The 13,100-nt window shown below is 34.4% G+C and overlaps 1 protein-coding gene across 1 annotated transcript in view; it reads left to right on the forward strand.

Annotated features, from left to right (window-relative positions):
- Positions 1-1,824: 1,824 nt before the first annotated feature.
- The window catches only part of LOC129281755 (hyalin-like), a 31,032-nt gene continuing 19,756 nt past the window's right edge, over positions 1,825-13,100 (forward strand). The window contains exons 1-4 of the mRNA XM_064113225.1: positions 1,825-2,325; positions 5,790-5,912; positions 11,652-12,032; positions 12,588-12,836. Coding sequence (XP_063969295.1) covers positions 2,256-2,325; positions 5,790-5,912; positions 11,652-12,032; positions 12,588-12,836 — 823 coding nt within the window. The 5' untranslated portion in view covers positions 1,825-2,255. The remainder of the gene's footprint in view (positions 2,326-5,789; positions 5,913-11,651; positions 12,033-12,587; positions 12,837-13,100) is intronic.

Here is a 13,100-nt window from a genome sequence, read left to right on the forward strand (position 1 = left end):
ATTCAGCTTGACCTGTTTGCGACGAGTATTGCAGAATTAACATTTTTTTCAGTTTGCGTTTAAGAATATTTACATTGGGGGATTCTTTGAAATCTTGAGGCAGAGAGTTCCAGTAGGCAGGCCCAGAGAAGACAAATGAATTCTTTGCAAATGAAGTTCTTGTTAAAGGGAGATGATAATATTGTCGTTGCCTTGTTGGGTAGCAGTGTACGGATGTATTTTTACGGAACATATTAGAGAAAATGGCGGGAAGGTCGTCCTTGCTTAATTAGAACATAAATTGACTAAGTTCGAAAAGATATATGTCACTTACTTTAAGAATGTTATTTTAAAAAAATAAGATATCAGTATGTGATCTAAAGTGTGTTTGAAAAATTATTCTTAGAGCTTTTTTCTGGAGAAGTAATATTCTATTTAGTTGTGTTTGTATTGCACATCCCCAGGCAATAATTCCATAATTAATATATGGTAGAATAAGGGTGTAATATAATGTTAACAAAGTGCGGGAAGGGAGAAAATGTTTGAGTTTATTAATAATTCCAATGTTTCTAGAAATTGTTTCACATATACTATCGATATGAGGCTTCCAGGATAATTTGTCGTCAATAAGGACACCCAAGAATCTGGTAGTGGAAACATTACTAAGAACGAAATTATCAAAGAAAATACTGTCAGGTAGAGTATTGATTTTATTACTGAAAAGCATGTAGTTTGTCTTCTGGTGATTAAGCGAAAGTTTGTTGGCCTTGATCCAATCTGTAACATTTGTTAGTTCAAAATTTACGATTCTAACGAGTTGGTTAATATCATCATGGGAAAAGAAAATATTGGTGTCGTCAGCAAAAAGTATAAATGAAAGTAAATTTGATGTATTTTTAATATCATTGATGTAAGTAATAAAAAGAAGTGGGCCTAGTAGGCTACCCTGTGGGACACCGCAAGTAATTGGAAGAGTAGTCGAATTGCTATTATCAGTGAGGTAACTCCTGAACCACTCCAAGGCCTTCCCTCTAACTCCATAATGACACAGTTTATGAAGGAGAATTTCATGATTTATAGTGTCGAAGGCCTTGGAGAAGTCCAGGAAAATACCGACAGTATGACAACTATTATCGATGGAAGTGGTGATTTTATTAATAAATGACAGAATTGCATGGGAAGTACTATGGTTTTTACGGAATCCAAATTGGAAGTTTGAAAAAATGTTGTGTAATTTGAAAAAATCACTTGTTCTAATATGGACAAGTTTTTCTAGAATTTTAGATAGTGAAGTTAGTAAGGATATTGGACGATAGTTGGAAATGAGTTGGCTATCACCTTTTTTTAACAGTGGGATGACTTTGGAGATTTTCATTTTTTTAGAAGAAAGTTGGGTATACCGTCATATCCCGGTCGGATTATTAATTATTATTAATATGAAAATCTCCTACGAATTCGCAACACTGGCTTTATGATATTAAATAGAGTACAGTGATATTTTTCCATGGTGTATAAGTTTTGTCTATAACTTTATAGAACTGGGATAAAACACGAAGACATACTTTCCAGACTAATTATTTTTTGACTTTGCAGTATCCGACCAGGTACATTTGCGGCTTCAGTTCTATCGATTTCATTTAATAAGTATGCGAGTCGTTTTAAATCTCGTCAACTTCATATCCATCATTCCTTCTTCCTTTTTTGATTGAATGCGAAAATATATCTTTGTTGGGACGGCAAATATGATATTGTGGTTGAGGGATGTTTGAGTTTGTGAAATCAGCCGTGATTTAAGGGCTAGATCAATGCACTATTTACGGCCCAACGATTGTCGTTTCCGATGTTGAGTGTTCCTTGGTGTAAAAAAAATAACAGGTCCGGTCCGGGGCTGCGCAGAGGGATACCAACAAATCAAAGGCACTGCTCCCGAATTCTTTAAAGCAAATTCGGGAATGGATAGTGTATCCTTTCTTATGTTGGTATTATGTCGGTACGAGTGGAAACATTAACTGGATGATGCTCTTGTAAGGTATAAGCTGTCTGGACTTCCATTTTGAAGAAGGACTTCGGGAATTTCACATAAGCGGATACGGGAGCGGATATGCATGTCGAACCGAGGAGTTAGAAACTTGAAACACTGCAACGCCCATGTCGCCGCGTTCGTGATTCGCTTTGCATGATTCCCTGTGGAGGTGTTTTGGGTGTTCGTTTGTGTGGAGGCAATTCCTCGTTGAGAATAAAACACGCCCAAACGGATTTGGTAGGGAGGACTGAAAATGAAGTTCGAAGTCGTATTCGTGGTGCTTGTATGTTGTCTGCTCAGTGGAGAAGCCCAATTTCCAGAAGGTTCGTATTTTATAGCATTTACTTTGCTGAAAAGATCACACCGTTTTCCTCAGTGTGTCCCACATTGTGTCCACACTATTTCACAGTGTGGAGACTAATGAAACTGTACTATTGAAATTGAGCATTTTTATGGTGGGAATCATACTTTTACAAAGTACACAATGTGAAGACACTGTGAACATACACACTGTCGAGGTGTTCAGAGTGTGGAATTTTATTTGCACCGTTTCAATTTGAGCAATCTAATAGTGTGTATCACATCTCTACACAGTCCACTATGTAGGCCTTAACACACTGTGAACACACGTTGTTGCACTGCGCTCTTTCCAGCGGGTCTTAGTTTATATACGGTTCCAGAATTCTCCATAGAACCGTAATAAAATCGTTTTGGTGTTTAGCTTTTTATTCGAAAATTCATATAAGCTATTACCATTCCTGACATTGATTCAGTGCAAAGAGAGAGAGGAGACGGAGAGAGAGAGAGAGAGGGAGAGAGAGAAAGAGAGGGGGGGGGGGGGATAAAATTAGATCTATAAAGTGTTACTGAGAGAGGGGAAAGACTGACAGATAGACAGAGAAAGAGAACAAAATAATATAATACTTTTCTTATATGATACGCGAATCAGAAAAACAAAACTTATGGTCATTTATGTATTTCCATTGAATATATCATTCATTGATTTCTTTTTATTTATTTGATACAATACAAAACCTTACAGCCGCACTCATTAATCAGCAATGAATCATCTTATTGACCTCCTGAATATGATTTTCTTTTGTTTTACCAGTTGATCTCATTATGCATTCTTCCTGTCGATTTAATGCGATTTATAAATTCACTAACACTCATAACTCCTTTATGTAATTAGATCCATCACAATGAAAATCTTTGTATAATTTACTCTATTATGTATTGAATGCATTTTTTAAATTTATCTACTATTTGTATAATATCTTTGTATGTTCTTAGATTTTGTAAACATGAATATTTCAGCCACTGGCTGTCAATTATGTACTGCCAATAAACCATTACTATTCTATTCTAAGAGTGGAAACCTATAATGATAAGATAAATCGCATATTACATGTATTATGACAATTTGATTTATAAGTATCCTTATCTAAGACGTAAGACACTTGCTATTTCCTTATTTTGACTTGCTCCCATTTAATTTATCATGACCTACGAAGTGTCATTGTGTCTAAAAATGTCACATACATGTATAGACAGTAAGTTTTGATAATAATTTGTCAAAGTTTTTATACGATTAAACATAACGTCCTCTATCACATTTAATATCCAGTATTCAGTTGTTTAAACAATTTCTAATAAATAAGTTGAAGAGCTCAATGTAAGCTTTAGTATTATTATCAGTTTTATTAAGCAGTTCCGTCGTGGCCACTGGAAACTGTTGTTTTTATTCGAGTTATTGTTAAATCAGTGTAGTTTATCTTTCAGTTTTCAAAATTGTATGGCAATTATTGAAAATTTAGTTATATCAGTGATTCTGTTTATGCTAAGCATTTAACAAGTTTAATGAAGCACTTAGAAAGCGTTAGTAAGCAAACAACTGGAGAACCTATTTTGGACCTACAAGGGCTGACATATACCTTAATACTTGCGAACATGAGAAGCGAATAAGATTTATGCTACTGAATAACCGTTGCTCGACAGAAAAAAATGTGAAGTTATATATGAATGGATTAGTGTTTGAAATTGGCATAACAGATCGAATGAATTCAATATAACCCGAAAATAACCAAAAGTTATTGCTTTTCTAAAAGTTCAATTGAGTAGATCAGACCCCACCTATTTTTATGTCTGCATTCTATTGAGGGATGAATGTGTCAAGCTTCATTTCCGATCAAATTTATCGTTATATAGTCATGATTGTTTTTGATTAATCATAAATCTAGTCGACCATATTTACTCCAAAGTGTCTCAGTCATTTCATTTACTATAAAGTAAATACTCCATAAAGTAGGATTCCGATGATGTGCGTCCTTAATAATATGTTTTCACTTTGAAACCCCTAATACATAAACGTATAGGAAGCTGACAATCTCTTCCCCTCCCCTCGATCGAATACAATCTCAACACTTTCGTCAGCAATTATAAAATGACGATTTCATTAACTCAGCTTATAGTTTGTGATAAACGATCATGAACGATAATCAAATTGATATAAACATATTGATAACATGACAATTTTTCTTACACGATCGTTGCAACATTGGAAACAAGATGATATCAAATATAAACTTATTTGGATGGCTTGATAGATATTACTCGCTCCAACGGTGTGTAACCACGCACCTCCCCCTATACACAGCGGCACTTAAAAAATTATAATGGTCCGTTTTCCACTTTCAGGACCGTATTACGAAATAATAACAATTCTTATTCTTTCATATGTTGCTTACGCGCATGAAGAAGTTTTCAATTCAATATTTTGTAAATCGTCATGCACCCAATGCCACATTCTTGACAACAAAAGGAGGTAAGCCAATGGGGATTGGAACCGTTAAATGACTTATTATATCAAAGTATATGGGTTTAATTATGTTTTCCGATTTTATACAGATTATCATTTGTCATTTTTGCAAGCATTCATGGGTCCCTTTGTTGATTGCATTTAATTCTGATGTCAACAATCCATTATTTAGATCAGTCAGTTTGCAATATCACATATTGTTTGGGGGTATGGAGGTGACGAAATGTTAACAAACAAAATCTTGTTTCAATTTCATCTCATTTGTTATTATATTTATATTCGAATACATAAAATAAGGTATAATCATATATTATATTCATTTTTAATACAGTAACGTAGGATGATCCATGATCCAAAACACACCCACACACCCACCCACCCTCACACACACACACACGCACACACACACGTTTCCGTGTGTGGGGTAACTAGCCATTCCAATTCCAAGTAGCGAGTTTGCTACAGACTTGATAGCTCGACTATCATGACTCTTTGGCTTTTAGTCTTGTCAAACAAATTTCTTGTATAGTTTGGGAAAGCCTGCAATACCGCTGAATTGTGCTTTTATAAGCCAATAGAGATAATCTATTCACGTTATAAACCTTTTTTTCTCCCCGAATCTCCTTCTTTTTCCATTTTTGTTGGTGTGTCCACTTCTCTTGTCCCCGATTACAACGCCCCTGATATGACAAAAATAAATAGTGTTTAATTGAATGTCATTATTTCACAACATCAGACGAGGAGAAAGCGACGATAGCAGATCAACCATCATGATAAAAGATAAAACAGCATAAATCACGGAAATGGCTCGTAATCATAAAAATTATAGACTGTTTTAATCTATTTCATTTTGATTTGATCTTTGGATTGGTAGTCACCTTCAAATTACAATGCTCTCTTTTTCCAATCAGTAATAGCTGGCACAAAATGCATAAAACATATTTGATTTTAACTCTTTTCTATTTCCAGAATGTCACCCAGACCAATGTCCAGCTAACGAGCCGTGTTACAACAGATACTACTCAACAGCCTCGGAATATGTTTGCAAGTGTGACAATAATAATGTTGGTTACGACTGCTCTGTTGATGTCTGTAAGTAGAATTTCATTTATTTATTCATTGTTTATTTATTTATTCATTTATCTATTTATTTATAAAGTCATTCATTCATTCACATGTATTTGTATTTATTCGTTTATTTATTATTTTATTGACTAATATATATTTTGGAATTTATTTATTTATTTATTTAATATTTATTTCTTTGTTTGGTTTGTTTTTCATTAATTTGATTTTCTCTTTAAAGAACCAAGGCATCCCTCTGGAATTTTGGTAGGTCTTAAAAAAGGAAGATATAACCAAAAGGACTATTATTTTGTAGTGAAACCCCCCTTTTTCTTATGCTTCTCAAAATTACATCAGCACCTCCAGTAAAAAAAAAATCATTCACAGGGCCCTGTTTAAGGTCTTCATTGTTCCCGTTTGTCCGTGGCATAATACTTAGAAATAATAATACCTTCTTTTGATGGTAATTATCATAGAAAGTAATAAATACACAAATGATTTAATAAATACGTATTCTAACATGTTATCAAACATGTTGATATATCGATTGATGATTTAATGGAACTAGTTTCCAAAGAAATTTTAGTAAACTATTGAACCAGATGATTAAGGTAAATATAAATAAGTGGCAGAGCTGAAGGGATCAGAGAGGCGTATTTGGTGCCAATCTTGATTATATATATATATATATATATATTCATATATATTCGTGCAACCGGTATTACATACAAAATATTAAAAAAACTCATGAAATGAATAGTTTGAATAAAAAAAAACATCAAAAATAAACTCGCAAGTTATGCAATATCTGCAAAGCGAGAAATGTTTGAAAAAAATGTCCCACAGTGGTACTTTATAAAATCATATGGAAACATTGGCCAATAATTTGATCAGCAAACATTTTTAACCAACGATAAAAAAAAATACAAATTACAATTACTCCTAATTTGGGTGAATTATAGCCACTCTTTGACCAAGAAAACAGATAACACATATACCGAACAACAAGAATAATCATTTTATTGTGTGTAATAAAGTTGGATAACAAAAGTAGATTTGCTTATCAGGTTAGACCATGTAGACTTGTTTTATTCGAAATCAGAATATGAATATTATTGAGGATTAAGTCAAATAATACATATAATAAGTTGATTTGGTCAAATCGTATTTAGAGTACAGGTCATTGTCGAATCTGAAAATCTGCCTCATATCATTATTTCAAAAGGGACAAAAGTGTGATGTATGCAGGGAAGACGAACTTTTACGGTTACTTGTGAATTCGCCAGGGATTACCATTGAAATTCGTTTGAGGAAAACAAGTTTGGACGCTGATATTGCTTCTATTGAATGACCGATGATAATGCCTCAGAGGGCAATTATGAAATCATCATAATGGCAAACTTCTCTATGAATACCAATATGCAAATACGCACAGACTTGGCAAAATTTGCTCGGAATGCAGGAACAACAATCCGCGGTTTTGATCAAACATGCTGAAGATATTGGGGCCTTGCTGTCTCGTTACAAGTATTCACTATTTTCAAAGTCAACGTCGCTCACTATTTTCAACGTCAAATACGTCAGGTCAGAGAGCAATTCAGGCCTTAATCACTCACATAAATTACGAATTGTGTATGCTTCGGAAAGACATTTCAAGAAACCTAGTGGCGTAATAATGAGCCCAAAACTTTCACGGGGATAGACATGGCGTACATGTATAATGGCAAATTTTTAACAATCAATGAGTGAGCATAATTTTCTGTTAGTATAAAAAGTCAAGTTTTGATAGATTTTGACGTAATATTCAGAAGTAATATCATATTTCACCCTTTTCCATTTCCTATTCTTTTCCCCCTTTTAGGGGTCATTAAAATTTGGGAGGGTTCATGGCCCTCAAGCCCCCCCTCTCTGTAGCCCAGTGCAAGAAATGACATTAAAACACACAACGTGTCGGTCTCTGCGGTTTTTTCAATGATCTACAGCCAAAAATGAATCCCCAAAGCTATATTGATAACATGAAACTGAACTTGATATGTGTGGCTTCTGCTGCACAGCCATAGTGCATGTGCCTTCCTCACATATATCAAAGAAAATTATCGACCTAGGACAGGTGAAAATCTCAATGAGCTTGATTATTATAAAAGGGATATAACTGACAGTTCTTATAACTTACTAATGGTAATTCAGTCGAATATGTTGAAGAGTTAGCTGAAACTGTTTTGATATACATGATCTAGACTTTTGCAACCCTTTACCCCTACGGTAGAATGATATTTACCCCACTCACTCTCAAAAGAAATACCAAAGAACATTAATGATCTTTACATTTAGATCATTTAGACGCCAGGGAAGCACATGAAATGAAACTGTCTGATCGCATCCATATTTATTGATAAACGACAAACGTGCAGACTTAGTTCATTCACACCCGCCCCCTCGTGAATAGAGATTTTATGTTCTATGACGAATTGATATGACTCTCAATCAGATTTGAGGTGCGTCTTTGTACTTTGTTTCACAAAAGCGCGAACCAAGTATTATTGAAGAATGAGTTATAATTTACACTTGAACTAGATAAGTAAAGTATCATTTTGATGATTGCAACAACGAGACACTTTAGATTAAATCTCAGGAGAAAAAAGTCACTGCAAGTTAATGAGAAGTACATTTATCATCATTATGCCTGTATAGAATTTAATCCCATTTTACATTGTGACAACGAAATTCATGCATGTTTTGAAGAAAATTTAACTGAAATAGAAAATGCAATTAATGCGATATAAACCGTAAAAATACATCCATTACACTCGATCAGTGTGCCCATGTATACGGTATAATTGAGTTCTGAAAGATGTTAAATGTAGAATTGGGTCTTTTAATCTTACATAGGTAGAGATATGCTACTTATTGATATTTTGTTCAATGATATCATTTGATGAATATTAGTCATCATAAGAAAGATATGACTAGCAAAGAACATATTCACATTCAATTCATGACTGAGGAAAATTATTGTGATTTTGATATGAATTATTGTCTGAAAATAGTCTTTAAGCACAACGTAGGCGTTTATCAACAATGGCAAAAATAACGGAGTGTGAAAGAACAATCACGAATTTTATAATCATTACTGAGGAGGAAGTGTGTTCGAAATTATACTTTGAAAGATACGAGGTCAATTGTATTGTGGAAAGAGAAATGTTTTTCAGCGTTAGATATGGAGTCTAGTCATTAAGTCAATATAATATTCATAACATAATTAAAACCAGGGACTCCATGTGAAATAACCCATGACATAGATGCACAATGATGATTATGCTTTAGAATGTATTTAGACATATGTGTTCTATATCTGTCTTTGTCTGCGAGCTAGTCTGGTTTTCTGTTCTCTTGTCCTGTTACATCTTTCTTGTTGTTTTACTTGTACTTGTACTTGCAGTAGCTGCCTTGTATTTGTTTCCCTCGAAATTAAGGACTCCTTCAATAATGGTATGGAAATGTAAAAGGAATATAGGGCCTACCTTTCGATGATCATTCATCGCCAGCATAGCAGAGCGAGACTGTTGGCGCCGCTTTTCCGACTTTGACGGCGGCGTCAAAGTTGAAATCTTAACCTAAGGTTAAGTTTTTGAATGACATCATAAATTAAGAAGTGTATAAACCTAGTTCATGAAACTTGTACATAATGGTTATCAAGTATTACTAGATATCCTGCATGGGTTTCAAGTCATATGATCGAGGTCAAATGTCATTTAAGGTCAATGAACTTCGACTACGTTGGGGGAATCAACTTCGAAATCTTAACCCAAGGTTACGTGTTTGAAATGTCACCATAACTCAGTTCAGTTCAGTTCAATTTTAATTATTTTCTCAACAATATAAAAAACAATATACAATATGTACAAAAATGAAAATTACATCAGAGAAAAACGGAAACTACTGAAAAGTTCATAAGAACTTGTGAGTTGTAGCTCCCAGTAAAACAAGGTAAAATACATATGAAAATCAAATGAAAAATATACACACAGCATCAGCAATCACCAGCATACATACAAGGGGGATGGGGACAATCTGGGTAAGTGTAGAATTAGGCAGAGAAAAAATTATTTTGAATATTCACTTATATACACGTTTTTTAACTTGGCTTTAAATGAAGTTAATGTAGTTGAACACTTAATATTATCAGAAAGATTGTTCCATATACGAGGGCCACGATGCCTTAATGAATTAAGTAGAATTTGGGATTTAACTCAGTTGGGGATAATGAAAGTTATTGCTTGACCGAGTATTATGAGAATGAACTGAACAATTTATAATAAACATTTGGGAGATGTTAGAAGGGATTATGTTACTAACTGTTCGGAACATCACAGATGCAATCTGAAATTTATGAATATCATATATATTTAAAGTTTTAAGACGGAAAAATAAAGGTCGTGAATGAGATTTAAAAGGTGAATTCGTACATATTCTTAGAATTTTCTTTTGCAATTTATGAAAGGGTTCCAATTTTGTAGTTCCAGTATTTGCCCAAACAATATTGCAATATAGGAGAGGTAAGGTAAGACTATTATAAATCATAAACAACTCTTTCTGTGGCAAGAAGCTACTAAGTTTAAAAAGAATACCAGCATTTTTTGCAATTTTGTTAGATATTATAGAACGATGGTTGTTATAGAATAATGAATCATCTAAAGTAATTCCAAGAAATTTAGTGGTTTTCGAAATACTCAAAGGGATTCCATTCATGAATATATTAACATCTGAAATACAATGTTTTATATGATTTTTACTAAAATACATAAAGGTTGTCTTATCATAGTTTATTACTAATTCATTGGCTTGGAACCAATTCGTAATCTTAATTAATTCTTCATTTGTATTTTTCACAAGAATATCAAAATCAAAATTGGAAGCAATTAAGTTTGTGTCATCTGCAAAGAGGACAAAATGAAAAAAATCAGTAACATTGCATAAATCATTAATATATATAAAAAACAACTTAAAAGGTATATGAACCTAGTTCATGAAAATTGGACATAAGGGTAATCAAATATTACTAAAGACCCTGCCCGAGTTTCAGGTCACATGATCAAGGTCAAATGTCATACAGGGTCTATGAGCTTAGACTATGTTGGGGAATCAACATCGAAATCTTAACCTGTGGTTAAGATTTTGAAATGTCACCATTAGAAATTATATGGACATAGATCATAAAACTTGGACATAGGCCCTGGGTAATAAAGTATCAGTGCTCATCTTGCACAAGTCTTAGGTCACATGATCAGGGTCAGATGTTATCTAAGGTCAACAAATGTAGTAGGCCTATTATATTATCATATGAATGGTGGTTTTGTAGAATAATTATTTTATTTCAAAGTCAGCGCTGCTCCTACATTGAATCGTGTAAAGCAGGCGAGACTGCCATAGGCGTTCCACTTCTTTTCTTATTGCAATCTGGGTAAGGGAGGTTAGTCGTATGTGAGTGCGTGTGAATGTGTATAGGCCAAAGAGAGGGGGAGAGTAAGTCAATTGTGGGTGCGTGTGGTGGGTATTACGGTAACGGAGGGTTGGTCGTATGTGCGTGGGTGTGTGTAGATATGTATATGGGGTGCGTTTGGATGTGTGTGATGGTGAGAGAGGGTTGATACAGTGTATGTGGGTGTGTGCGTGTGTTTGTGATATATGTTTGTTATTGCTGAAGAAGAGTATGTTCCAATGATCCAATTCTTTGAAATGTTTCCTTTTAAAATCATGTCATTGCAGTCGCTACGTCTCAGCAAACCTGTTACGGTTCATCTTGCACGAATGGAATCTTCACGTCTCCAAACTGGCCCTCAGATTACGACAACTTAGATGCAAGGGTCTATCTCATCTTCGTCCCTCTTGCAATTCGTCTGTCCTTCACATTCGACCCAAACTTTGCTGTGGCCTTTGGTGACGAGCTTTACATAGGAGCAGGGTTGACATTCAACATCGATTCGGACTTGAATGCCGCGAGCGACCCAGCAAAGCAGGTGTATTTTTTCAGGGGCAACTCAGCCCCGAGTGAAATAAAGCTCGATACAGATTCTGCGTGGTTGTTTTGGCGTACTGATAATGTTGTAACATCCGCTGGGTTTCAAGTAAAATGGGAAGCAACGCTAGGTTAGTATGACATGATTTTGTTCCTACTGTCTGTGATAATATTTATCAAATTCATTTAAGTCATACAATTTATATAAAGTACAATGCGAAACGTAACAATATAAAGGCGGCTGACAATTTCATACAGATGGATAATTATTCCTAATTTTCTATTCCAAAAATATGCATTTACCTTGAATATCAAATGATAATTCACGCGGGAATATATGTTTAACATACAGAAAATTATTGAAAACAGTAATCATTTCCATAACATATTGCTCAATTACAAATGATGAATGAAAAGGGAACAATAGAAAAATGTATCGAACCCCGCCGCGGTCTCTACACCGCACTGACACATAAAACGAAACAACGAACATAAACACAAAGCAGCAAACAACTATTAATTACTTGAACGATATACAGTACTTTGTGTCATGTTATCACTGTTAGAATTTATTTATTTTTATATCATGATTGTCACTTTTCGAATTGTTTGAATGCAAAACGATAACTTCATTGTTGTCTGTAATGATTTTCCTTATAAATCTAGAATTTCTGCTTTCCCTCCAGATGCCATCCCACCAGACGTGGAATGCCCTGTGGACCAATTCTTTGATGTCAGCGCTGGTACAACATCTTCTCAAATCTTTTACCAGGAACCCACAGCTTCGGACAAAGGACAAGTGAGAATCCTCGATCAGTCTCATCGTCCTGGAGATCTATTTCCTTCGGATGATAAGACCATAGTTGTCTATAGATTTGAAGATGCATCAGGCAATGTCGCTCCCGCATGCCTGTTCTACATATATGTACTAATGGGTGAGCATATTATCAACTTTCCAAAACTTGGTTACATAAATGAGCGCAAGGATAAGATAATATAAGATGCAATACCACAAAGTGCAATGCACTTTAACAACGGTTTACAAATTGCAACTCTTCTTCATATTTTAGATGTCACTAGTTGTGATTCTAAAGATCGTTAACAGTGACGCGCAGAGGTAAAATGAAGCAATTGAATTATTTTTAGTCGTGGTAACAGTACAAAGTACAAATATCGTTGTTTGATTATCCTTACATCAA

The sequence above is a fragment of the Lytechinus pictus genome, chromosome 18, assembly GCF_037042905.1.
Source record: "Lytechinus pictus isolate F3 Inbred chromosome 18, Lp3.0, whole genome shotgun sequence".
Lineage (NCBI taxonomy): Eukaryota > Metazoa > Echinodermata > Echinoidea > Temnopleuroida > Toxopneustidae > Lytechinus > Lytechinus pictus.